The following is a 26985-nucleotide window of genomic DNA, read 5'->3' on the forward strand; positions in this document are numbered from 1 at the left end:
TTGCCGCCCTCTCTCTGACAGGTTGAACCAAGTGCCCACCAGAACCTTGTCAGACTGCACTTTCTCTCATGTCATAGAGCGTCTGGGGGCTTCCAGTCACTCCAGTCTTTATTAGAAGAAGAAAACCCCGAAACAGCCAGTGTGTGACTACTGCTCTCCAGTTCCCAACAACGGCAGCTCACTTGGCTACTGGGTGCCTAGTCCTGGTTCATAGGAATGTCTTTGAGAACATGCTAGCAATTACAAATCAGGAGGGCTCTACATGCCGGGAAATACTGCTGTATAGCCCTTCCCATCTCCACGCTCAGAGTGCTGGCTTTGAAGTTCCACAGAACGGACTCTATGGTATGCGGACTTCAAATTACCACTCTAATAAAATAATAACACACAATATAGTTATGCCTTAAGGAGCTTGCCTTGGCAGTTCCCCTGGCAGTTCCCCTGCTTGTTCTTTTAAAATAACTACATAAATAACAGTTTATACTTACTGCATTGTTAGTACTCATGAGCCCTACACAGACCACCATCTAAATCTTATGTCCACCTTAGTGGAGAAGTTGAGGCACAGACAGGCTAAGGAATTAGCGTAACCATAGAGCTTTGGGTAATCTGGCTCCAGAGTCTGACTTTTAACTATTGTGTTCCCATCTGTTTCTTCAAACACAAGTGGAACTAAAGACACGAGGAAGAAGTAAACTTGCCAAACTCTTCAAATTCACACTTGAAAATTTCTAGGGCTGGAGACGTGGTTCAGCTGACAAAGGCTACCTACACCCAAAAGACACAAGCTCTGTCCCCAGTGCCCACAGCTCTCTCTCCAACTACCTTTTCCAAGCCTTGACCCCAGCACTTGGGAGGCAGAGGCAGGTGGATCTCTGTGAGCTCCAAAGCAGCTTGTCTACATAGGTGAGTCCCAGGTCAGCCAGAGCTACATAGTGAGACCCTGTCTCACAGAGAAAAAAGTTCTAGCTCCACTAATAGTTCATTTCTCTCTGCAAAGTCACACAGACCACAGGACACTGAGGTGAACATCATTTGCCTGATTGCAAATTCTGGATTTAAGACTTCACCGAAGGAAGGAACATTTTGTTAGGCAAGTCAGAATTGCCTTCAAGGATAGCTAAGGATGTAATGGGAACATAGGAATCCCAATGTGCTGCCTGTGGCTGTTCACATGTCCTCCCTGAGGGGCCACATGCCCACTGCAAACACCCTCCCCACCTTCTCGCCTACTCCACCAAACCCAGTGAGGGAATCACTGGGTTTGAAGCCCTATTGCCCTTGGTCTGAGCAGCACTTCTGAGACATTCTCTTCACCACTCCATACTTTAGAAAGAGCACTTTACACTAGACCCTAAAATACCAGCCTGCGAAATGAGGATGACACCAGACCTGAGCGCTTATTCATTACATTCTAAAGGGATCCACTCTTTCAAATGAACCCGGAGTTGTTCCTTCTTACAAACATGTTATCAATAGAGGATGGTGGCCTTGAATTGCTTAGTTTTCATCTGTAGCTTAATTTATCCAGAATGACGTTTTGCTTGGTGTTCGAGAAATACGCACACATACACAGAGTCTCTAAAAATCTCTTTGAATAACTGCTTTCTTTCCCTTTGAAAACATTTGGTTTTGATTTCACACCCCTGCCACATGCCACATACGTGCACCAGTGACATGTGGACACTTTATAGTTAGTTCTTTAGTGCATTCTTCTATACACATTTGACCTCACTATATCACAACTCCTTCTGCACACAGATGTTTCACACTGGCCTCTCCTAGAGACAACTGTTCAGTATTGCCATTCTGAGCATGCTCAGTGCTGTGGGGACATGCACAGTCATTTAGACAAGTGCTTCTCCTGAACAGCACAAACTGCTGACAGGACTTCTGTCCCTTGTGCTGCCGAGGCCCAGCTATGGGCACTACAAATAAAATAAAAATGTTTCATGTGTGATATGAAATCCAGACACTGGTTATACTATCACGATAAAAAAAAACCCTATAAAACTGGGAGGAGTAAAGGCAATTTAACATGACCTATAAAATACACACAGACACACCTATAACATTTCACTTCTGACCAACAGTAAAGTATGTGCACGTTATTTTCTTTGAAAAGTGAACCACATGTGCATTAGAACAATTTTTAAAAGGACTGATCCTTGTACGCAAGCTGCCCTGCACATCAGGTAACACTTATCCTGCCCCACCTGCTCTAACTGGGAGATGTTTACATAGGAGCACAGCACAACTGTGACTGCAGTCCTCTCTAACATCTGGATTAGGCAGGGAGTGACCTGGAAAGGCTGGGGGAGCTCTCCCCGAGGGGAGGGCCCGTGGCTCTGTCTCGGCCAACACTGTATAAAGTTCATAACATCTTTCAGTTGGCTGTCTCAAGTCCTCTTAGTAACAGCGTGTCTGAAATGTTTCTACGCTCCATGACTCTGAGTGAGTGGGCACACTGGCTCCCTGGTGAGGATGGCACTGTGTGCTGGACTGGCATCCACAGGAAGTCCCTTGAATATGCTTACAGAGGCTCAACCTTATTGCCAGGCCTACTCTGGAAATAGACCAGAGATAGCTGTTAAGTGAATGTCTTACAGAACTACCTTATGGTCAGGTCACTGACATGACAGGAAACTCCACAGTGGCTTACCCTTTGTGGCCTCTCCAGAAAACTGCTCTCTCCACAAACTTCCCTGAAAGGGTGTAACTTGACTGGATGCCCCTTTCCTGACCACCCCCCACGCCTTAACCCTAGTAGTCTTCACTCTTCTGATTCTGGCACTGCCCAAATCAACTTAATGGTCTTGGTTTCCACCTTACTGATCTGAGGAAATTTTAAGATCTTGTGTCCTCTCTGCTTTCCTAAAGAACCCTTCCTCCCCCAACTTATTGCTTTCCCCCAATAATCCTCCCAACCTCTCTTATCCCTTAAGGGCAGGCATTTTCACAATGTGTCTAGTGGCATCAGTTGTTAACCTAATGGGAAGAATAACTCAAGATTCGAAAAAATTCACACACAAAAACAGGATAAACAACTCTTTCCTTCGTGTGAGGTTACAAATTCATCTAATGGTACATCAAATAGTAAGATTTAAGGCATGTGTGAATGCAAAGACTGGCAGATAGATCTGTGCTCAGGAATTTACAGCTAAGTGCAGAACATCAGACAGGTACAGGTATCTACAAAAGCAGGCAAACGGGCGCCTTCAGAATAGGGCTGATGCCTGGCCAATGAAAACGAAGAGGTTATTTCCAGGAGATGTGGGAACTGGAAAACCAGGAAAGGCTTTTCTGAGTAAGTTGTATTTATAGGTAGTTATGCTAAAAGGAAGAAATTAAGAGTCTTAAAAAAAATCAATTTGGTAACAGGAAAACCCAAGTCTTTTCAAAATGTTAAAATTTTAGTCTGCTGAGAAAATCATTATTTCCAGAAAAATGAGATTATTTTTGGTAATATGGCATGTTTATTTGTATATCTTTTCCCATGTCTCTGTCTCTCTTCCAGGAGGAGGCAAAGTGGAAGAATTAGACAAAGAATGGCCATTACATACAGCACAACAGAATATGACCAGGCATTGAAAAGGAAGGAACTTATGACACATGCTAGAATATGATGACCTGGAGGGCCTCACGCTAAACAGAACGAGTCAGTCACACTGGACAAGAGCTGGATGATTCTCCTCAATGAGATACTTAGAGCAGTCAAACTTACAGAGACAAAAAAGTAGCATTGTGGTTGCCAAGACTATAAGGAAATGAGGATAATTGTGCAGCATTTCAGTTTTATAAGATGAAAACATGAATATATATAATATGAATATACATAAAATGTTACAAAATGGTGCTCTTCAAAATGGTTAAAACTCAGGCTGGGGAGCTGGCTCAGTGGATAAAGCGCTTGCTCTGTGAGCAAAAGGACCCGAGTTTGGATCCTCAGCACTGGGTAAAGCCAGGCACTGGGGACTGAGACCGGCAGATTCTGGGAACTGCTTCCTGGATGAAAGGGCAAGGTCAAGGGTCAGTGAGAGGTCCTGTCTCTAAAACTAAGGTGGAGAGCGACAGAGGAAGGGAGGTGACATTGAACTCCAGCCTCCATACCATGCACACAGACGAGAACCCCTGGCCCCCAAATAGTTAAATTGCAGACACTGCTTAGTTCTGGAGCCCTTGCTTAACAAGTGCTGAGCCCTGGGCCCAACTCCTAGTATCACAAACACCCCAGAAGGTTAAAATGTAATTCATACATTATCTTTTTACCAAAATCTTAAGTGTTATTTCAACCAGGAGAGTTTGCTAATGAGAACTTTATTTTAGACAGTGAGTGCTCCCCTTGGGAGGCTGAGTTTTGCTCTAGATAGTGGTTCTCAACCTTCCCAGTGCTGCAACCCTTTACTACAGTTCCTCGTGTTTTGGTGACCCCCCCAACCATAAAATTATTTCATCTCTGTTTCATAACTGTAATTTTGCTACTGTTATGAATTATAATGTAAATATCTGATATGCAGGATTATATGTGACCCCTATGAAAGGGCTGTTCGACCCAAAGGGTTCATGACCCCCAGGTTGAGAGCTGCTGCTCTAGACAGTGAGTGCTCCCCTCGGGAGGGTTGGATTCTTCTCTCCTGAGCTTCTGTGGCAGCTGAATCTCACAGGTCACTTCAAGCGTGAGCCACTGTGGCATCAAGCATCTCACAACTGCCTGTAGCTCTAGCTTCAGATCTGACACCACTGGCCTTCAGAGGCATCCACACTCATGTGCACATACCCCATCACACACACACACACACACACACACACACACACACACACACACACACACACACATATATAATTTAAAAAATAAAAAAATTCCACATAAAAAAATACCTTCATCTTAATACAGTTACAGTTTTTCACAAAGAAAAACATTTAATGCATTTGAAATAAACTAGCATTAATTCAAGTCACACTAGTTGGTAGGATGGTAGACACTGTTATTCAACAAATAAGATAATGGAGGTGCATGTGACCCTGCCCCCTCCTGCCAACAAAAAGGATAGAGAAGCCAACTTAAACAGGAAAGAATGCAAAGTAGCTAGACAAATAGAAATGCAGACTCCAAGAGAATTTAAAGGGTAAGAAAATCTACTGTAAGTTTGAAAGGTACTTTTATAGATATGTGGTTCTGAAAGTAGTCAATGTATAAGAAATGTATTTTTCCTTCATAAAAATATGAATGAAAAAGGTGGAAAGAACAAAGTGTAGAAAAAGCAGAGAAGTTTATTAGCAAACAAGATGACTTAAGTTACTCTACCTTCTCGGGAACTTGAAAGGTCTGGATGGCCTGGAAAAAAAGGAAAAAGCAAAGAAATAATGATTAGAAACAAAGCTGTGTAATGTAGATGCCCCCAAACCCTCCACATGCCAATGCTTGACTTAGTATCCCTCCCATGAGGGTTAAGAGAGATGGCCTGGGGGATGTCCATACACACGGAGAGATTGAACCTCTACTACAGGGCCTCTGTACTCCAGAAGACATGCTCAAGTGTCCGAGAACAGGTGAGGAGTCCTTTGAGCATTCCTGATGGAATCCCAGCAGGACCCTATGGCCACCAGATTCACTCCCCTCTCTCTGACAGGAGTTCTCATCCCTAAGCCTCCAGTCTAAGCCGCCTCCTCTCACCCCCCAACATGACATCAATACTTTCTTGTGCTAAAAATATTCCATTTTCTCTTTGAGATACCAGCTGACTCTCTAGTTTTCAATTTCTTACTGTTTAACCTCCCCAATCCACTTTAATGAGGATGGGCTTGTATTTCAAATCACCACCTTTCCATAGTGTCTGTAGCTATTCCCTCTCATTGCTGCCCACCCAAATACATAATAGCATTAAACTTGCTGAAGAAATCCCAAACTCAGCCTCAACTTCTGAACTCTTTATCCCTACTAGATCCATTAATTTCTCATTTGCTGGCCCATGGTAACCTTTTAAATAAATATTAGGTGAACAAACAAAGCCCACTATTCATGTTTCACTGCTCTAAAGCACAGTGGTTCACAGTGTGGCCTGAAGACCACAGGGAGTTCCTGAGACCCTTTTATGAGGTTTGTGAGGGTCCAAATATGTATCTATGGAAGGACAGATTTTCTTCATATACTTCAAACAGGCTGCAACACACTGCCTCCAATCAAAACCCTGTTCTGCTCTGATGACCACACATCAGAGAGACCCACAAGAAAAGAACAGGGGTATGCACACCACAAGCTGTATTGTTAAAGTATTTTTCATAAAAAAATGTTAACTTATACTAATATACAATGGACTTATTATATATAGCTATTTTCAGTACTGAAGATTGAACACAGCCTCACATATACGAAACAAGTATTCCAACAGACTTACTAAAGACTCTCTTTTTGAAATTTTTGAGAGGATCTCACCAAGTTGTTTGAGCTTGCATTGACCTCATTCTGCCGCCCAGGCTCGCCTCAAATGTGCCATCCTCATATCTCACCCTCCTGAGTAGCTGGCATTACAGATTTGCTTTACCAGGCCTGGCTTACTATTATTCATTTATTCATTTATGTATTTATGTATTTAGTTTTTTGAGACGGGGTTTCTTTGTGTAGCCCTAGCTGTACTGGAACTTACTTTGTAGGCAGGCTGGTCTTGAACTTAGAGAGATCCACCTGTCTTTGCCTCCTGAGTGTTGGGATTAAAGGTGTGCATCACCACTGCCTGGCTATTATTATTATTATTATTATTATTATTATCCAGGGTCAATACCAATATGGCACATTTCGGCTTTACACATCAAACAAAACCTCTTTCCATTTGCGTAAAGGGGCCATGAAAACAAAAGTTTGAGAATGACTTCATTAATACAGACAGTCCATGTGACTTATCTGCCAACCTAATGACTGTATTTCCTAGCTTCCGATGCTCCCCAAGTGAAATCTACTGCAACCCACTGCACTCAGAAGAAAGAAAACAACCTGCAATGCTGCCTGGAATTCTCCACCCCAAGCTTTGACCCCTCCCACCCCAAGCCTTGACTCCTCCCACCCAAGCTTTGACCCCTCCCACCCCAAGCTTTGACTCCTCCCATAGTTCATAGCCTACTCTGGGGTTTCTTTCTTTCTTTCTTTCTTTCTTTCTTTCTTTCTTTCTTTCTTTCTTTCTTTCTTTCTCTTTCTTTCTTTCTTTCTTTCATTCTTTCATTCATTCTTTCTTTTTTGGGGGGTCATTCTCAGTCTTTTTAAAAAATTTTTTTATTCATTTGACATACCAACCACAGATCCTCTGTATCTCATCCCTCCTCCTGCTCCTCCTCCCCGCCTTCCCCTTCCCCCTCCTCCTCCTCCCCTCCTCCAACAGGGTAAGTTCCCCCATGGGGGGACAGCTAAGCCTGGTACATTCAGTTGAGGCAGGACTAAGCTCCTCCCCGCTTCATCAGGGGTGAGCAAAGTTTCTGACCATAGGTAATAGGATCCAGAAAGCCAGCTCATAGACCAGGGATAGATCCTGATCACACTGCCACGGGCCCCTCAAACAGACCCAGCTACACAACTGTCTCCTGTATGCAGAAGGTCTAGTCTGGTCCCGTGCAGGAGTGAAAGTTTTCTCTCTTATATTCATTTCCATTTGTCATTAAATTTCTTTAAAATGTATTTATCTAATTCCCAGCAAAACCATGAATGATAGACAGGCTCCCAAATCATGGACTTTGCATTGTAGAATGCACTGTGTGTGAATCTGTTTCTACAAAAGACATGTGTTCTGCATTTCATGCTTTATTCACAATCTATTAAAAAGGCCACATTCAAGAAGGGGAACAACTGCTGAGACCAGAGATCCAGAAATGGATCTTAGAGAGCATGCATCCTGATTCCATTCCACCCCAGGTTCAGAGATGACCTCCCCTGGCTTCTGGCCACTTGCGTTCTCAGCAACAGAGCTGTAAGGAGAACTGGAGCTTCTTTAAGAAAAACTGTTTTTATTTGAAACAAAATTACATAGCCTTCCCTTATCGCTTCCCCTCCTCCAGTCTTTCCCATATCTTCCTCCCACTCTCAAATTGAAATCCTTTTCCTCTGATTATTATTGGTGTGTGTGTATGTGTGCGTGCGTGCGCGCGCGCACACAAATATATAAATATATGCAGCCGAGTCCGTTGTTGGTGTTAGCACTCTGCATTGGACAACCACTAAGAGGGCTCTTATCTGGGAGAGGCTAATTTTCCTTCCCTCAGCAGCCAGTACTTATGTCTAGGGCTGGGACCTGCAGACTCCTCCCTCCCACATCGACACTCCCACTGACAGTGCCAGTGTTCCAGTCCTGTTGATGCGGCCCTTGCTCTGAAGCGCCTGGATGGCTGGTTTGCTGCTCTCTGAGCTGTGCTGTGTGTGCTTCTATAATCATGAAAGAAGGGAACCCAGAGGCACAACTGTAAAGTACTAATCTGCACATAAGAGCTTTTTTTTTGCGAGAGAGAGAGAGATGTGGACTCAAAGTCTGTTCCTAGTAAGAACAACATAGACAAGGTTTGTGCTTTGAAATAAGACGACATTACATACTATATAAAGCACAAAAGGTTTGCGCTTTATAATGAGGCAATATTCACAGCATTACTAAGAATACTTAGCATATTCTTTCTCTGTAAGCAGAGATGATTTTTTTAAACTCAAAAAGACTACATGCCTAGAGAAGAAACATCTGTACTCTCATTTCTATAACTCAGTGTTATATACGGTCCCTTTGTAGATATAAATCAACATTTGTTAGGCTAGTATGTGGGCACATGTTATTACTCTGTTCATGCTCAGCGATGTAAAGGCAGGCCACTAAGAATGAAAACAGCAAGAAACTAGGGACACAAACAACAATGTGGGTACATTTAATTCCCCCCCTCTTGTCTCCTCTCTCTCTCTCTCTCTCTCTCTCTCTCTCTCTCTCTCTCTCTCTCTCTCTCTCACACACACACACACACACACACACACACTCATTGTCAGAACCAGGCTACTTTACATTTTCTTCCTTTGGTTTGTGTCTCTGCATCCTACAGTAGGAGTTCTATGACTCAGTGCCTCAGGAACTCCTACTTGGATAGTTAAATGAAAAATGCCTTTTTAAAAAAAGCATGCTACATGCACTCTTTGACTGTGGAATTGTAACTTAAGCATAAGTGCTCAGCTGGCACCCTCTTCATCTAAACCACACAGAAGGTCATTGTCTTTTCTCTGGTTTAGGACTTGGGATATTTGTAAATATCCTGGTAATGCTGACTGTAATGTTATCTATGATGGTTTCCCCCAAGACCTTTTACATTTGTTTCTCCATGCCTAATTCAATAATAATTTTTCTTGGTAGCAGTTTTATCTAATTTTCCTAAGGCAAACATTTTCTTCTTAAAAAACAAAAGAGCTTTCTTTCAGAGCCTATACACAAATGGAGTGTGTTAAAATTTTTTTAATTAGAAGGCACAATGACAAAGACAAGACCACCTAGCATCCATGTGTTTGGTGCTTGTGTCAAGTGCTGGGAGGGATCCATGTGTTTGGAGGAGAGACTAGCTCTGTCCACTCCCTGCACGGGATTGCTGGGCCAGGGGCTGCACACAGAGGATGGGTGAACTGGTACAGCTAGCATGGGGCAGAGTTTAGAAACATAGAGGCAAAGCACCCTTTCCATGAAAATGTTCACTCCTGGAGAAGAGGCAAAGCACCCTTTCCATACAAATGTTCACTCCTGGAGAGATCATGAAGCAATTAACTTCTTTTGAATAAATCTATGGGAGAATCCATGAACCCGTATTTTCGAATGTAAGTACATACTAATTTTTATTATTCACATACCACATATACATTCACTTAAGGTAATATATATGTGCATATATGTATTTTTTAGCACTTTCACAGAGGTGAGTAACCAAAATCACAACTACACACAGACATTTAAAGACTAAGCCATAGGAACCCCATGGATGGAGCTATTAATGAGCTTTGAGAAAAACTTCGTTTATATACAGTGAGACAAAGGCGCTGAGCAGAGACATCCACTGCACACTGTACCTCCATCTCTTACTCAGTCTTCTAGTCACACATGTCCTCAGGACCTCTTCAAATTCCACAAGTTAAGAGATGTTGCTATCTTTAGACCAAAAATGGTCCACAGCTATAATTCTGGATTCTATCACAGAAAGATTTGCAAAGAAATGGGATTTTATGGTATACATGTGGGCTGTACAGTACACAAACATTCTTTCCTCCCACTCAAGCCCATCACATTTTGTTTTTCAACTGAGAAGCTCGTTGTGGATCTATGACCACTTTACTCTCTACAGAGAGGATTCTTTCTGCTTGAGAGCAGACTTCATTTTACTTTCAATTTGAGACAATATGTAGAAACTGTCAACATCAGCTGAAAAAGAAAAATTGAGGTTACCACGAAGATACCCCCTCCTGGGGAAACATTCCATTCTTTTGAAGTCTCCTTACTAACAAGCATGACAAGCAGATGTTGGACACACACCCCTGACACCACAGAAAAGAGCTGAAAGCCCTCTGATCTGCAGGGCTGCCTCTTTAACATCCTCAAATGATACTGTGGAAAGAGGTCATGTGAAGGAAGTTGGACTTGACTAGTGTCTCCTCTGTCCATCACAGCTTTCACATTTGACCTTTAATATCCGGTTAATAAAAATCCCGAGTGATTTTTCATCTTACTTTCAGTATCCAGTGCTAATCAATAAGTAATAAAAACAGATACATAAATAATCTCCTTTTCATGGGCTTAATTCACCTTTTGGCATTGTGTGGTCAAAGCACACATCAGCTTCCAGACAGCCAAACCATCCAACCCAAGAAACAGCAGCCTTCAGCGGCAACATCTGCCTGTTCTTTGGATAGACTAAGCCTCTACACCTGCAGAGAAGGCCTAAAGAAAGGTAGCAGTTGCACACTCTGTAACACTCTCGCACACCGTGGCATCGCTAAGGGGGTCTTGACAGCTCCCTAGCTGTAGACTGGCTGCAGGGCCATTCTCTTCCTCAAGAAAGCATCAAATAGGCTTTTAAAATGCACTTGGAAACTGGAGCACTCATAATGAGTAACAGCCACCAGCCCCTCAACGGTTCTGGGCAGCTTGGTGTTGGTCCAGTGCTTGTGCACACAAGGCAGCAGCAGTCAGTGGGGGAGGACAGAGAGGGGACTGGAGCTTTCAAAGGTGACAGAAAAAAGAAAAGTGGAGAAGAAGCGAAGTTTCCAGGCACCATACAGGCTCTAGGTCTGTTTCCCTCAATTTCTTTTCATTTTTGGAAATTTTTGAAAAGAAAGAAGGCCAGACTGTAGGACAAAGGAGTGAAGATATGGATTAAAAAAAAACAAAACAACAACAACAACAAAAAACCCAAAAACCTGTCCTAGCTGAGGTCTTTCTGGTAACTGCAGAATTACCATTACGGCTACCTAAGAGACAGTGTCAGCTTTATGCATTCCAATTAGCTCCTCCTAGCATTTGCGAGAGCAAACCTATAAAAAATGGCTTTGGGTACTTCTGAGCTTTATGGTCGTCTCCAAATTAAAGCCAGAAAATGCCTCAAGCAGCATTTTGGGTCTCGGCAGTAACACCACACCTCGCCGTGGCATCTCTGTAAGAGGATTCTCTGCAAGGAATGACTTTGCTGGTGTGTTAGAAGAATCTGAAAAGAGGAATCCACACTTTGATGAGCACTCTTTCAAAGATTTCCAACAAAAACAAAACTGTTCTTCACCATTAAGTATTTCCATGAATCATCACTGGCACACGGGCTATATCTGAAGATGAAACAGATACCCGGAGACAAGCTAAGCCTGGACTCCAGGCATTTTTCACACACCACAGATGAATGTTTATGGTCTGTGTCAAGAGACTCGAAGGGTAACAGTAACCACAACTGTGTGTGTAGTGCATTTCCTGAATACTTAAGAGATGCAGGTTCAGAAGTGCTACCTATCGTGCTTTAGAAATAACTGCACAGAGGCTGGGCTGCTACACAAAATTAACCAAGAGGGAGAATGTGGGCGCAGGAGAGCAGTACTGAAGGAGCACCTGATGAACACCAAGCACTTCCTAAATGTTAGAAATAAATTTAGCATGTGTTCAATTAATATTTTAAATATGAGGAATCCGTGTATAAGAGAATAGTGAAACCAGAAGGTATGTGGGAAGAGCAGAGGTTTATCTAAACTTCATGAGCAAGTCCCTGCATTACTCAATGTTTGGGAGCTAGTACGGGTAACAGCTTTCTGAAAATCACTGATCATTATCTGACAGAAAAATATATTACTACTGTTCTTTTGGAAAAGCTGTCAAGCATGGTTAAGTAATATAGACAAGTGATGAAGAAATAAATACAAAGCTCTTCATTTATAGGTTCTGTGAACCTCTATGGATTACTTTACAAGTTTCAACAACACTGGCCAATAGCTGAATATAAAAGATTGGTGGGGACTAATGGTAGGACTCAGTGTCAGAGCACCTGCTCGGCATGCACAGAACCTGGAGTGATTCTCAGCACTGTTAAAGAAAGGGTGTAACTCCTACAAGCCTAATTGGCACGAGGCCTTTAGAACTGTAAGGAACCTCAAGAGTCACCCATTCAAAGGAGAAAATGTTCTCAGGCCACAGAGTAATTAGTGGGAGAGCTGGGTCTATAATGCACATTCATCCCTGAAAAAGAGAAGCTTCACACTGATAGAGGCTGGGGCATTATTGCTTGTTAACTCAAAATGGACAGGAGGGCAAGTGGGAAAAGCTGCTTCTTCACCAACAACTGCTACAGGTAGACAACAAGGTGTATACAGGGATGCTCACTGAGTGTGAGGGAAAATCGAGAGCAAGCTGAGTGCCAATCTATCAGCAAGGATGCCTAAACAAATAGTGGTGTGCCCATGCTGAGAAACTGCAAAAAATGAATGCACACACACACACACACACACACACACACACACACACACACACCACATAAAACACACACACACACACACACACACACACACACACACACACACACACACACACACACACACACACACACAGAGGCTAATATGGACAGGGCTGCAGGACAATGCTAAGTTTCCCGCAAGTCATACGCTGGTTATGAGAGCTACATATAAACATACAGATGCATTTGCAAACTGGAAAGGGAGTGAGCCAAGGCAGTATAAATGTTTATCACAGGGACACAGGAGGGATGAGAAGAGGATCAGGAGTGGGCTCTACCTTGTATGTTTTCATTTTGTCAAGATTACCATGTAGATGAAAAGAAGCAACATTATACCCCAATGAGAAGTTTTCAAAGAACTCAAAATAGATTGAATTAAAAAAACTATATTTAATTCTATTTAAGTCAAATATTTACTATACTTAAACTAAATTTCATCAAGTACACTTCCCATCATTGGAATCACCTGTGTGATTAATTTTATTAACTTATTACAAATACCCAGTCCCCATCCTGGGACCTGGTACAGTAGGTCCTGGAGTACAGCCTGCCTATACAGTCAGAGCTTGTGCCGCTGCCTTAGGCAATCTGCCAGGAAAATATGACCTGTAGGGAAGCACAGTGAGAGACCAATACAAGAAATACTCACAATGTAATGGCATACCCTAAATTAAGTGAATGGGGCAGGAGAGCACACCACTGCATGCTTTTGGATGCCAGTCCCAGGCATCTCCTGGGACTGGAGCTGAGAAGTAGAACGTGAACTAGGTGCTCTGGGAGGGGTTCCACAGGTGGACAGGAGGCAAGTCAAGGAGGCAAATGCTGGGCCAACACCTGCACTGGACACTCTGAACGCAGCATGCACACAGCCACCAAGAACCTGAACGGGGAGGAGGAATAAAGACTAGAATTTGGGGGATCAAGAGACAAAGGTGGGGACCGAGACAGGAAGCCATTCAAGTTCCCCAAGCAAGCACCGATCTTGTGGAAACAGCTGCTCTGGAGGACTGTTCTGGCAGTCCCGGGCAGGGTAAACTAGCCCACCTCTAACAGGGAATGTCTTGCCCTCTTCTGGCTTCCACTGATACTTAATGTACATGGTACACAGACATATGTAGGCAAAACATCCATACACATAGAATAATTAATAAATTCTTCAGTTATTTTATAATCTAACATTTAACTTTTAGTACACCTACATTCAAGGTAAAAATTGCAAAATCTCCTCAATATTATTAATCTTTCTTGAATTCAATTCAAAAAAGACTTTGGGGGAAGGAGTTAAAAAAAACAAAAACACACTGTATCACACGGAATTACAACATGTAAGCTGTTTTATTAGCTTCATTTTCTTGGTGAGGAGGCAAATTTGTGTCCTCAAACATCTACAAAAATTTTTTAGTTACACTTCTAAGAACAGTAAGTGGTGAAACTGATTTCCCCTGACATTGTACATTTTTAACTAAAAAATTGAATTTATGGGGGTTGGGGTACAGCTCAGTCATAGAACACTTCCCTTGCCTTGCATGAGGCCCTGGGTTCACTTGCTAGCACATTTCATGTCCACCCTCACCCCCACAATTAACTCAATGACTGTCAAGAGCTTTATTTAAACAAAGGTCAAAGTAAAACTCTTAACAGTTTTAGTAAAGATAATACTGACCCAAAAGGAAACTCTTCTCTATCAAAGTCTAATTAACAAAGAAAACAAAAAACAACTGAGCTTAAGAGAATCCGATTAAGGACAAGCGAGAATGTTCTATAGATGAGAAAGCGTCCCCAAGCTGCAGGGATGCCCTTGTTAACTTTGCCAGTAGGGCAGTCAACCTAAACTGTATTTCATTTTATATTTTTGTGGTGCCGAGTACTGAACTCAGCATGCACTGCATCACTGAACCTCACCCCCAGCCTGTTAGAATTCTAAATTCATGTATTTTTCTTGCCCAGACCAGGTCTCACGTAGGCTGAGGCTGGCCTCCAACTCTCTATGCAGTAAAGGCTGGCCTGGAGCTCCAGATTCTCCTGCCTCTACCTCCTAAGTGCTGGGGTCCCAGGGAGGCACCACCAGGCTCAGCTTTATTTGCAACCTTGAAACCAATTGTATATGCTAGCAATAGCCAAATAATGATGTCCCAGTATTTAGGAGCATATTGTAAGGATGATGTTTTTAATAAAAGACCACAATGAGACGTCAGAAGGCCTGTTTCCAACCGGGCTTTAACCTCTCTGGCTCCAATTTCCTCATCTGTAAAATAAAGAGCTGGATTAAATTGTTTCCAAGGTCCGTTCCTGCTGTGAAATTCTATTACATTCTGCTCTGGAATTTTAGACAATTCAGATGCCTGTATCTCCTGTCTCCTGGGAAGTATTTCAACACTGTCAGGATAAAAGCTGCTGAACCAGGCACCAACCAAATTCAAACTCCTGTGTTAAACATTTCATGTACATGTCAACAGAAACCCCCCAGGCATAACATTTTAAGTATCTAAGTAAAGATTTAATGGGAGAGGAAAAGGTGTAGTGGAAAAAACACTCAAAACTGTAACAGGAGAGCAGGGCAGAGTCTCCAGGTGCTAACTTCAGAGGAGCTCGGAAACTGGGGAGCGAGTGACTCCTAACACAGGTGGAAACTGGTGAGCAGGAGACACCCAACACATTTGTGCTGGTGCCTGCCAGAGCTAGAAACACCATGGGAAATCATGCCAGGTTATTAAGAACACTGGTGAGAAGCAGTTGGCAATCATCTGGCTTGCTACCTCATGGACTTTACTATAACAGCAAAGCTCAGAGTGCTTGACGTTGAAGAGGTTTTTTAATCTCCCAAAGCATTTGTTCTGCGTTTCCCATCTAATGTGAGAAAGACCATATATAACCTTTTCCTTTTATAAATTCTAAAAATGGACCTTTGGTAGGCTCACTCTAGCATGTGCAAGGCCCAGGCTGGGTTTCAGTCCCCAGAACTGGGAAAAGAAAATATGACTTGAATTTTTAAGGGAGGAGAAAAGCTTTTGTTCAAAGGTACCTTTTTTTTTAATGTTGCTTTTGTTGTCTATTATAAAACACATGCATTCATTTCTTCTAAGTCTGAAAACAGAGCACTCATCCATACTCTCACACAGATAAAACCTGTGGCGTCCCCCATGCCTCATACAGACATTGAACATGCATAGCATGGGAGCACTCTGGGTTATTATTTGTCTGTGTACTTCAGTTCTTCTGAAAAGTAGCTATTAGATTTGGCATAATTTATTACCAATCACACAACTGCAATCACATTATTGATCTCTTAATTTACACATATTTTCCTTATTTAAAGGAATCGTAAGTTAATGTTATGACATAACAACTCTGGCAAATACTTTTCCTAGTTAAAAATGTGTGTGTGTGTGTGTGTGTGTGTGTGTGTGTGTGTGTGTGTGTGTGTGTGTTTCCAGGAGTCAAGTTTGAAGTGTCCACTTCTACCCCATGGGTCCTGGGGATTGAACTTAAACTCAAGTTGTTAGGTTTGGCAGCAAGTGTCTACTCATTGAGCAATCTTGCTGCCAAACACTTTCAACATGATTTTTCGGACATACATTTTAGTCCTTTCAATGCTGAATTTTTTTTTTTTATAATTTTTATGATTACTTCTACAGTCATTTTTGATCTAAGATTGGGAATCCTTGTTCCACGTGTTGAAGATCTAGGCCAGCCTGATTAGTCTGCCATATTATTATATCACAATTGTTGCAATTCTTATCTTCAGGAATGCCTTATATTAAGGCATTAATATAAGAAGAGTAAAATCCAAAAGCCTATTTCCACAAAAGCACACAAGAATAACATTTTGTAGCACACCCATGGACCCAGGGGACAGAATTTTCAGGGTATGGCTGAACCTTCCTGGTCCAGGCTATGGTCTAGTGCCATCTAGTAACAGTTTTTCATTGGGCTTAATCACCAGTGGAGATGCATGCGACCCCACAGCTGACTTCCAGATCTATAATAGGAGCCACCAAGCCTTGATGTTATTTGGTGACTTGAAGAAACCGGACTGGGAAAATGATGGGGATCTGATGATCTACTTCTGTTGCCTGACTTCCTGAAAGGGAATTGCTCATGATTTCTTCATCTGTCAGAAGCCAAGAATTTTAGCCTAGCCTGTCTGAGCCTAAGACTGGACAGACGTCAGAAGCCACAGAGTTAGGAAGAGGCTTTACTTGGGTGAAGACTGACACACTATAGGCCAGTTTCACCTGTCCCAATGAAGCCATCAGTCAGTTTACCAGTTCCATTCACGGAAAAACACTGTTAGAGTTTGACCTCAGAACAGGGAAGTCCCAGGATAGACTACATTTATGAAACTCTAATTCCCCTTAAAACTTATAGTGTTATTCTTACATCTATAATGTGAAAATAACTTCAGTTAAATTCATTCAGAAAATAATATCAGACCAAAAGTGACTATTAAAGCTGGGCAGTGCCGGGCGGTGGTGGCGCATGCCTTTAATCCCAGCACTTGGGAGGCAGAGGCAGGCGGATCTCTGTGAGTTCGAGGCCAGCCTGGTCTACAGCGCGAGATCCAGGAAAGGCGCAAAGCTACACAGAGAAACCCTGTCTCGAAAAACCAAAAAAAAAAAAAAGCTGGGCAGTAGTGGCACACATCTTTAATCCCAGCACTTGGGAGGCAGAAGCAGGCAGATTTCTGAGCTTGAGGCCAGCCTGGTCTACAGAGTGAGTTCCAGGACAGACAGGGCAACACAGAGAAAACTTGTCTTAAAAACAAACAAAAAACTAAACGAGAGAGAGAGAGAGAGAGAGAGAGAGAGAGAGAGAGAGAGAGAGAGAGAGAGAGAGAGAGAGAACACTATTAAAGAGGCCATCAGCCAGACATAGGGATATTAGTTCTCCACGACATGGACACGTGCATGCTAAATCACAACCCAGAACAAAGATTCTGAAGGAACTTTCAAAAGCCTATGGGTTCAATTCTCTAACAGGATATGTGGGAACTCCCACATGCTTTCCTCATGAACAGACATTTCCTACAAAGGAAACTCATGCAAGATTCCCAGTCAACTGAGCATACCAAGTTTTCCCAGACCCCCATTATAGGATGAGGTATGAGGGAAAAGGGGGCTTATGAATCTGGACTCCAAGACTTTGTCATAAATGCTCAAATCACCCTCCCATGACTTCTTCCCGACGCTAAATCTGACTCTTCCATCTGGAAAGTTTAAATCTTGTTACAGTCTTGGCGTACTTCTCTCCTACCATCTCAGACAGAGCAATGGGAAGATGTATGACTACCTTCCCTGAGGAGGGCCGCCGAAGGACAGCCTTTTATTTTCTCAGCAGTATTAAATCAGTCTTTTGTCATCTCTTCTCCACCCTCAAATTCCAACTCACTAAGCACTTGCTGAGCAACAAAAAAGCAAGAGATATAATTTCCACTCTCAAGGACCAAAATAGGAAGATGAGAGGCTCGTAAAGATGCAAGCAGGGACAAGAGGCGAGAAATGCACCAATGTGCTCAAGCCGCAACTATATTCCTACCCTGTGAGATTCTAACATCAAAACGCTGGTCATTTTCACCTTCTTGAAATTAGGGGGGGAAATACAAGCAGTAAATTGAAAACTAAAAGTAGACCAGTCTTACCAAAGAAGCTACTGAGCACAGGTGAGGCAGCTGCAAAGGGACCCCTTCATCATCCTTCATCCTGTCTGACTAATGAATACAGCACAGTCCTGGCCTTTCCACTGTTCCCAGGAAGGCCAAGAGTGTGAAAAGAAACTTTAGGATGCAGCCGGAGCTCTTTCAAATCCCTCATGTGGTCCTTTTACCACACCACTGAAGTCTTCAAGGGCACAGAATTCAAGTACAGTATGGTGGATGTTTATATACACACACACCTATGCTGCCACTGTTTACACAATGACATTTTAGCACCCAAAAGCTCCCTGTGCCTCTTCCTAGGCAATAATCACATTCTGCCCCCAGAGTCAGCTTGCAATATTCGATCATTACAGATTTGATTGCTTACTGGACTGTCTTTTATTACGAGAAAGATAAAATTTTAAATAGAACCTTAGATCATTAAGCTTAGATTTAAGAAAATACATAAAAATAATCTAGTGATATTTTCAACGTCTGACTATGAAGTGAGACTTCACCTATTTTTTCTCTTGCAGTTTTAAGAAATACCCAGATGACTTACAAGTCATAGATCCCTAATGAGCAATAAAATTTACCTCACACACATAAAACACACTTATTCCCACTAGCACTCAAAACCCACTGTGTGCCCCACTTCAGCTAACATGTGTAAGCCTATCATGCATATGAGAGACGCAGGATGCAGGTAGAATTCTTCTTCAGGGTCTGTATGAAGTGGCGTTGTCAATATACTGTTTCCATGACCCAAAAGTTCCTGGAGTAGTCTAAGCCTGCTCCCAGTGCTCTTACAGTTACACTGCGGTCTGTGCAATCAGTGTGAGCTCAGTTCTGTGACCTCAAGAATGAACCTGCATGGTGCCTACAACATAGTTGGATGTGATAACTAGTTCTTCAACTACTGCTGGAACTGAAAAAGCTACAGCCAAAGCTCTCTAATCTGATGTGACATACAACTGTGATTAGGAGGAGGAATTCCAAGTCTCTAGAAGAGTTGTTTACCCATTGGGCATCTTTTTAAAAGAATGATGTTTACTATGTCAAAATTTTAGGATTCAAGTAAGTGCATCTAATATTGGGCGGGGGGGGGGGGGGGGGGGCAAATCAAAGAGACCTGGACTCAGTTTCAAGTTCTACCACATATTATTAGCTATTGAATTAATACTTAAAATATTATTCAAATTTTCAAACCTCAGTTTCTTCTATAAAGTGTAGATTACAATAATAGGACTAAATTCCTTGGTTTGTTTTCAAAACTGTAAAATATAATGTGATGCCTGGATATAGTAAGGTCCCAAAGAAGTCATTAATAATGTCATCATATATTTTAATGGCAACCTTATGCCATTAAAGCTCAATCATTTAACTAAGGACATAAATACAGTGCATGACCAAATTCTGTGTCATAATTCTTAAGAGTTTTAAACTCAGACTATTACACATAATTGTGGTGTCTTTCAGAATATTTTTGGTAACAAACTTTATTATTAAAATTATTAGAAAGGTCATTTAATTATAAAAGTCACAAATTAAATAAAGGAGACCATAGGATAATTAGAATGTTATGTAGTCTAAGTCACAATGCTGATGCACACTCTCAGCAGATTCTGTGACCTAGTGCCATTTAATGTAGACTCGACTTATCGCTGGTTATTTCTATGTAAAACGTGTATACCTGTGGATGAGTAGTAGACATACATTATTCAAAATGCTCACCTCTTCCCACTTTGAAACCCTGAGGACACACTTCCAGTGTTTCACTCAAGTACATTCTGCAATAATTTAATTTTTAGGATAATTCATAATAATGAAATTTGTTTTTCTTTGCATAATGATTTTAAACAAAAAGTCTTAGGGTAATTTTTTTTTACTGAGTATAAATAAAATATTTAATCTCTAAACAATGCAATCATAAATCTTACTTAACACTACACTGACCTGATCTCTTTTAATATCTACTTGGCCCCAGATTACGAGTGTGCCTTCAGCGGTCAAGGTCCGAATTTTAAACATTCAGATTTAGATTCTCTTTATACCTGACAGGAATGTGCCAATGTGCTGGAGAAAATGAAGCCCATGTTTCTGCTGAAGGGTCTGTGGGTGACTCAACAGGATGTGATAAACATCCACAAGCTGGTCCTGCTTTAAAGCTCACCTCGGCACTCAATGGCTACTGATTAGCTGGGGGGGGGGGGGGGGGGGGGGGGGGGGGGGGGGGAGCTCTCACCTCCGATTTAGCTGTTACTTAGTTTGTAATTTCTCCCTAAAGCCATTAAGAATATTACTGGGAAGATATGCTAAAAGGCACACATGAGGCAAAAACACAGTGAGCATATAAATATCAGATCCCCACACTAACATAGCCAAAATTAACACCTGAAACTCGCAAGGTGTCTATCTGCTGGAGACATGGAGAGAAAACTGTGTTTTCAGGATTTGCTTAATGGTTGTCAATTATAAGCCAAGCCTGGTGACCCACAAAGGTATTGGTATGGGGTTCCAAAAGAAAAGATGTTTGTGCATAAGACACACGATACTGGCTCATCTACTGGGTCCACCCACCCCCAAAACTTGTACAAGTCAGATGTATATAACAGCTTCAGTTCAACCTAGGGTCAAAAGACACTTTCTCTTGGGCTGGTGAGATGGCTCAGCAGGTGAATAATGAGTTTGCTGCCAAGTCTGACAAGCCAAGTGTGATCCTCAGGACCCATAAGGTAGAAGAGAGCGGATCCCACAAGTTGCCCTCTGACCTCCACATTCATTGTGACGTAAGCGCACATGCACACACTCGCACAAAATCAAGCAAGCAAGCAAACAAAACTTTTTCTTATGAGTTGAGTTTGGTCCCAAGGAGCAAGCAAGGAAGGACTGAGGCTATTTTGACCAACAAGAAAGGAATCCTGCATACAAAATACAGGGGAGAGGAATAACTGGGGGCCTTAAGTGTAAGTTCCTCTTATTCTATTAACAAAATCTTTCTCCCTAAGGCAATCTTAAGCCTAGCATATCTCTAAAAGTGGCTATTCTACAGTTAACTGAAAGGTAAGGGAATCAAGCCATGGAGTATTCATTTTCAAACACATCCAATCTCTGCACTTATCACAGGGACAGTGGAAGGCATTATGATCAAAATACCACAGGTTTCTGTTCCTGGGCAATGCACAGCCAACCAGAATCTAGGAATGCCTATTTACTACTAATGAACTAGTTCAAAACAATTAGAATTCTAAAAGGAACAACCGGTTAATTAACAATACTTTTAAAGACAGTAGCTTTGACATTCTTTTTCAGCACATGCAAGTTAAATATACATAGTTTAGTTGGAGGTCATGAAGCAAACAACCCATGCAAAGTTACACTATATTATAACGTACTCATCCTTAAACCCAAGCTTTTCTCTACTAGACTTCTGCTGAGAATGCTGTGCAAAACATGCTTAATGAGCACATAATATAGTTTTCTTAATATGACATGAATAAGAATCATTAATAAGAGGCCCAAGAAAAGGCTGTAAGAAAGCCAGAAAAGCCTTGTTAAACTTAAGTAACCAGAGAGTGTGGAATGCAGAATGAAGCGTACAATCCTCAAGCCAAAACACTCACTAGACACTAATGTTGCTCACTGGGAATTTTCAGTTGTGTAAAAATCAATACAACTGGAGCTCAATGTGAAGTCAAACCATTAGAGAGAAGCCCTATAATGATGAAATAGCACATTTAAATAAATCTTTCCTGAGTACTCCTTCATAATGAAGCAGTTTTAGCTTCCAGTAACCTGTTAGCAAATCACTGCTTGCAACACAGAACCAGAGCTCCACACTAATGCCTCGGGACCCAGGCTACTTAGTATTCACTATAGCCAAGACATACTTCTTGCTAGAGCTCCCCACTGCATGCACAGTGGATTTCTGATTAAACTTCTATCCTGTAAGGAAATTCCCCTGCTGGAGGAACCTGTTCTTCAGGTTGAGCACTGTTCCCCTTCCACATCCTCTCCCTAGAACAGCATTCAGAAATGCAATGGGAAGTTGTCTAGGAGCTGGAAGCAGTGGACTGCATATCTACCCTTGATTCCTTTTCTCTTCACTAATGAGAAAATGGTTGGCCGGTTGGTTTTATTTTTTACTTGTTAAAATGTTATATGTGTACAATTGTTTTGCTTACATGTATGCCTGTGCATTATATGTGGCATGGTGCCTTTGGAGGCCAAAAGAGGGTGTAGGATCTTCTGGCATTGGGGTGATGGGTGGTTATGAGACACCATGTGGGTGCTGGGAATTTAATCAAGGTTCTCTGGAACACTGAGCTATCTCTCCATTCCCTGGTTGGCTATTTGCAAAGTCATAAACCAGTGCATTTGGGAGCTTTAAAGGACAAGAATATATTCTCAAAGACAGGTGAGGTCTTCACACTTTCTCCCACTACCAAGGAAGCCTCTCATCATATGTGATAGATCAACAGGGCCTAATTCGTAATATCAAAGTGTCATGCCATCTCACTGAGCTCTCTGCAAGCAAGAAGAGCTTGATTGGCGCCCAATTAATCTATTTAGTTTTTTCAACAACTGATTCTGAATGCTTACCAAACGCCAGGCACCTTGCTAGGTCCTAAAGAAACAGAATAGTACAAAAATGGTTTAAAAAACTTAGGACAATATCAACCACAAGTATTAGAAGTAAATAGTTACTGAATACAAAGTAGTCAGCAATAAATCTATGCTGTAATGATGGGTGGACAACATTCAGAACCCACTGCATCACAGGAGGAGTATTCTGGACTAGTTATTGTAGATGGCTTTTCAGAGTTGAATGTGATGAACACCCTGTGACAGACACCACAGCGGGCATATCTCTACACAAAGGAAATGGCTAAGCTGAAACCTGTCCTGGTTTAGTTCCTACAGGTCTCCTCATATTTCAGGTACCTGTACAACTGTCCATGTTTGAGAAGCCTCTCCCATTTATTATGATACTTCCTCCAAACTCTCTAAGCCTTACTTTGTTACATGAAGTCACTGAGTGATTTTTGCCTAAATCATTCCCTTCTAGAAAACCAAAGTTGTTTGATCACAGTTGACTATTTTAACTCCAAGAGGTGTTTTAAAAAATATAAGTTTGGGGTTGTTTGTAAAATTAGAAAAATATGTCTTGAGAAATTCTTTTATTCTTTCATCCATCACATATTTATTGAGCTCCAAATATGCCTCTGGCACAAAGCTATACTTTAAACTCCCAAGTGCCAAGCAATCAGTTGAATATCTGGTTTGTGTTAAAAATGTAATTTTGCACAGTTAATTTTACTGACAGGAGTGTGAGGATAGCAATCAAAATTATTCCATAAACGTTAAGTCCTATAACTTCTTCTCAGTCCCCCCAGCAACACACTTGAGTTTGGGAAGAAGATGCAGTCAACAGCAACTGTCTCTTTCTTGGACTCAACAAGTACCTGATCCTTAACAATGCCTTTTATTAAGCCTCACTGTTTGCCAAGTATCTCACACCCTTTCAAAAAAACTCCGAGAAAACTTAAGCCATACCCCCACCCACTTCTCTCTTCACCTACCAAACTAGCAGTAACATGGAAAGAAACAGATTCATTTCCAAGAGCTATGGTAATTTTATGAAATAAAACTGATCTTGTTTCTTAACATTTATTATTAAGGTAAAGGCTCACCAAGGCTCATATTCTGGAATGCCTTACACACTGTGCAATGCATTCCACGGGGCAAAACTCTATAAAATATGCTCATTTATAATATGAAGAACTCTAAAAGAACTCCCCTAATAAAATAAGCCTTTGCTCAACCTGGCTGCCAAACTGACTGAATTTGGCAAGCAAGCTTGGAACATTTTACATATTACAAACATTATCCCTTTTAAACAGTTAGCTTGACTATGTTAAGGAATGTAAAAATAAACCCTGGTTTTGGTAAAATCACGAGGAAGTCTTAGCAGACTTCTAACATGATCTGTAGTTATCATAATAAGATTATGTAATTGGCAGCAAGACTCTGAGTCTGGGCTGGGGAGCCTTTTCAACAACCCCCTTTCTCAAAAAGAAAACTAGTGTCCCTCCGTTTTCCTATGTGGATGGAGAAAAGTGTGGAATTTATACTTAAGAAAGAAATGGGGTGCCCCTGCCTTTATTTAAACCAGGCTGCTACGGCTATGTTTCTGAAACAGTACCAAGAGAAGGAAACACAGACAACAAAGACCGGCAACAGAACAGGAATGTGAACGGAACAAAATCAGCAAAGAGAAGAGGGTGGAAATCTAAACAAGTGTCACTCAGCCGTCACTCCTAACTTCGCAGGACTGGAAACTAAGGCAGAGAGATTAAACACTTGCTAAGGCCACAAAGCGAGCAGGCAGCAGAGTCAGGCTTCAAACGCACTGAGCCTCTTTCCAAGCCCGGCCTTTCTCCCCTCACTCAGTGCAGCAAGGAGAGGAGAGGGGCTGAGAAAGGGAACCACTGACAGCAGGCAGCACCACCGATTTCCACAGTCAGTAGGACTTGTTACTCTCGACAACTATGCTTTTCATCAGATCCAATTTAAAGAGCCCAGACAATTATAAATCATGTGAGCTGATGCTTTTGGTTTCAGAGCATCTGCAATGATGACGTACAGTGGCTTTTGTGGGATCTGTGATCTTCAGATTTTGAAGGATATTGTTTATCTGTTATACAGTTTTTCCTAATGTAGGAATTTGGTCTTTGAGATTTTTGAACAACATTTTTATCAATTATCAGTTCTTTGTTATACACTAAACAAAATGCAACCAACAGAACTCCAATTAAATGGACAAAAAGGGGTCATCGCTCTCAATTATAACTGTTTTCATGCCAGGTAGATGATTCAGTTAGTAAACCGCTTGCTGCACAAGTGTGATGACCTGAGTTCAATCCCCATCAAGCATGTGAGAAGCCAAGTGTGGTGGTGTGCTGCTGTGAATTCAGTGCTGGTGTGTGCTGGCCAGTGAGCTCTTGGCTTCACTGAGAGAGACTGTCTCAAAAAAAAAAATAACATGGAAAGCAACAAGGAGGGCATTTGATATGATTCCTGGCCTCCACACGTGGTGCGCGCGCGCACACACACACACACACACACACACACACACACACACACACACACACACACGGCTGTTGTTCTGTATCATATAAGTTCCATTTGCACACACACACACACACACGGCTGTTGTTCTGTATCATATAAGTTCCATTTGCTCCCACGATTGAAAAAGGATCTCAGGTCCTGTATGGAGCCAAGAAATGCAGCCTAGTGCAACAAGACTCTATGATAGGAGTCACCTTCATCTGTGTGCTAGCAAAGCCACTTGTGTAAGGCCATGGGACACTTACAATGTCACTAGTGTTTCTGAAGAATCAAATTTCAACTTTCATTGGATCTAAGTGAATGACGAAGGTCTAAAGACTGGACTTTATTCCTTCTTGTAAAAGCTACCTGCTGGGGAATCCTAAAGATGCCATAGTTTACTTCAGGAAATGAGGACAGAGAACTCTTTCATGGTTAGTAACTTTTTACGGGAACGAAAGGAAAAAGGATATGAATGTGCACAAGGTTCCATATTATATTAGCCTGACTTATACCTCTGTAGTAACACGGCTGCTTAACTTCTGTGCTCCAAGTAATATACCAAATACTCAGGAGGACAACAGCCTACCCATGGTCAGCCCATGCTGGGATCTAGGTGTCTTAACCAGTATGCACCACGCTCTCACCTCTGAAGATCAGAACCAGGCTTACAGCTCTTACCTGTGCCCAGCACTGAACAGTAAATCCTCAGTGCGTACCTGCTACTAGTGAATAGCAGCCTTTGACCTTCTCCACCCAGCATCTTAGAAAACGTCCAGGTTGACTCTGAGTGGCAGGGCAAAGCCAAGATACTAGGTTTGTGTCAGTGCCTCCGTTGATGAAGAGTGCAGACCAACTTCTGTTCATGTGTCTTGGCTACATAAAACAGCACTGTCACCAGGGCTAAAGACGGAAAAAAGGATGGGTCCTGCAGACCAGGCTAGAGCTGTAATGGTACCTTGAGATGTTACAATATATTTTATTCAAAAGAAGGTGCATCAAAGGGATGGCGCTTACCCCTTTTACTATAACACATGAATTCTCATTTCTTACTTTTTTTTTTTTTTTTTGAAAAAAAAGGCCCTTCATAGACAGTGACTAGTCTCTTTGGAGAACAGAAATAAAACCTCTCGGGCAGCCAGAGACTGGCAAACCAGAAGTAAAGGAGAAAGAGAACACAGGGATCAAAATCATTCTGTTGCAAGTACATGGTGGCAGTAATGCTCAGTTAACTTTTAAGGGGCTAGTGGCAGAATTCTAGG

The 26985-nt window shown here is 41.9% G+C and overlaps 1 protein-coding gene across 19 annotated transcripts in view; it reads right to left on the minus strand.

The window, feature by feature from the left end:
* The window catches only part of Disp1 (dispatched RND transporter family member 1), a 169084-nt gene that overhangs the window by 16513 nt on the left and 125586 nt on the right, over positions 1-26985 (minus strand). For all 19 annotated transcript variants that reach the window (XM_052737886.1, XM_052737878.1, XM_052737890.1 and 16 more), the window contains one exon: positions 5306-5335. In XM_052737886.1, coding sequence (XP_052593846.1) covers positions 5306-5335 — 30 coding nt within the window. The remainder of the gene's footprint in view (positions 1-5305; positions 5336-26985) is intronic.

This window comes from Peromyscus californicus, unplaced genomic scaffold, assembly GCF_007827085.1.
Source record: "Peromyscus californicus insignis strain IS unplaced genomic scaffold, ASM782708v3 Scaffold_14__1_contigs__length_90479793_seg_2, whole genome shotgun sequence".
Taxonomy (NCBI): Eukaryota; Metazoa; Chordata; class Mammalia; order Rodentia; family Cricetidae; genus Peromyscus; species Peromyscus californicus.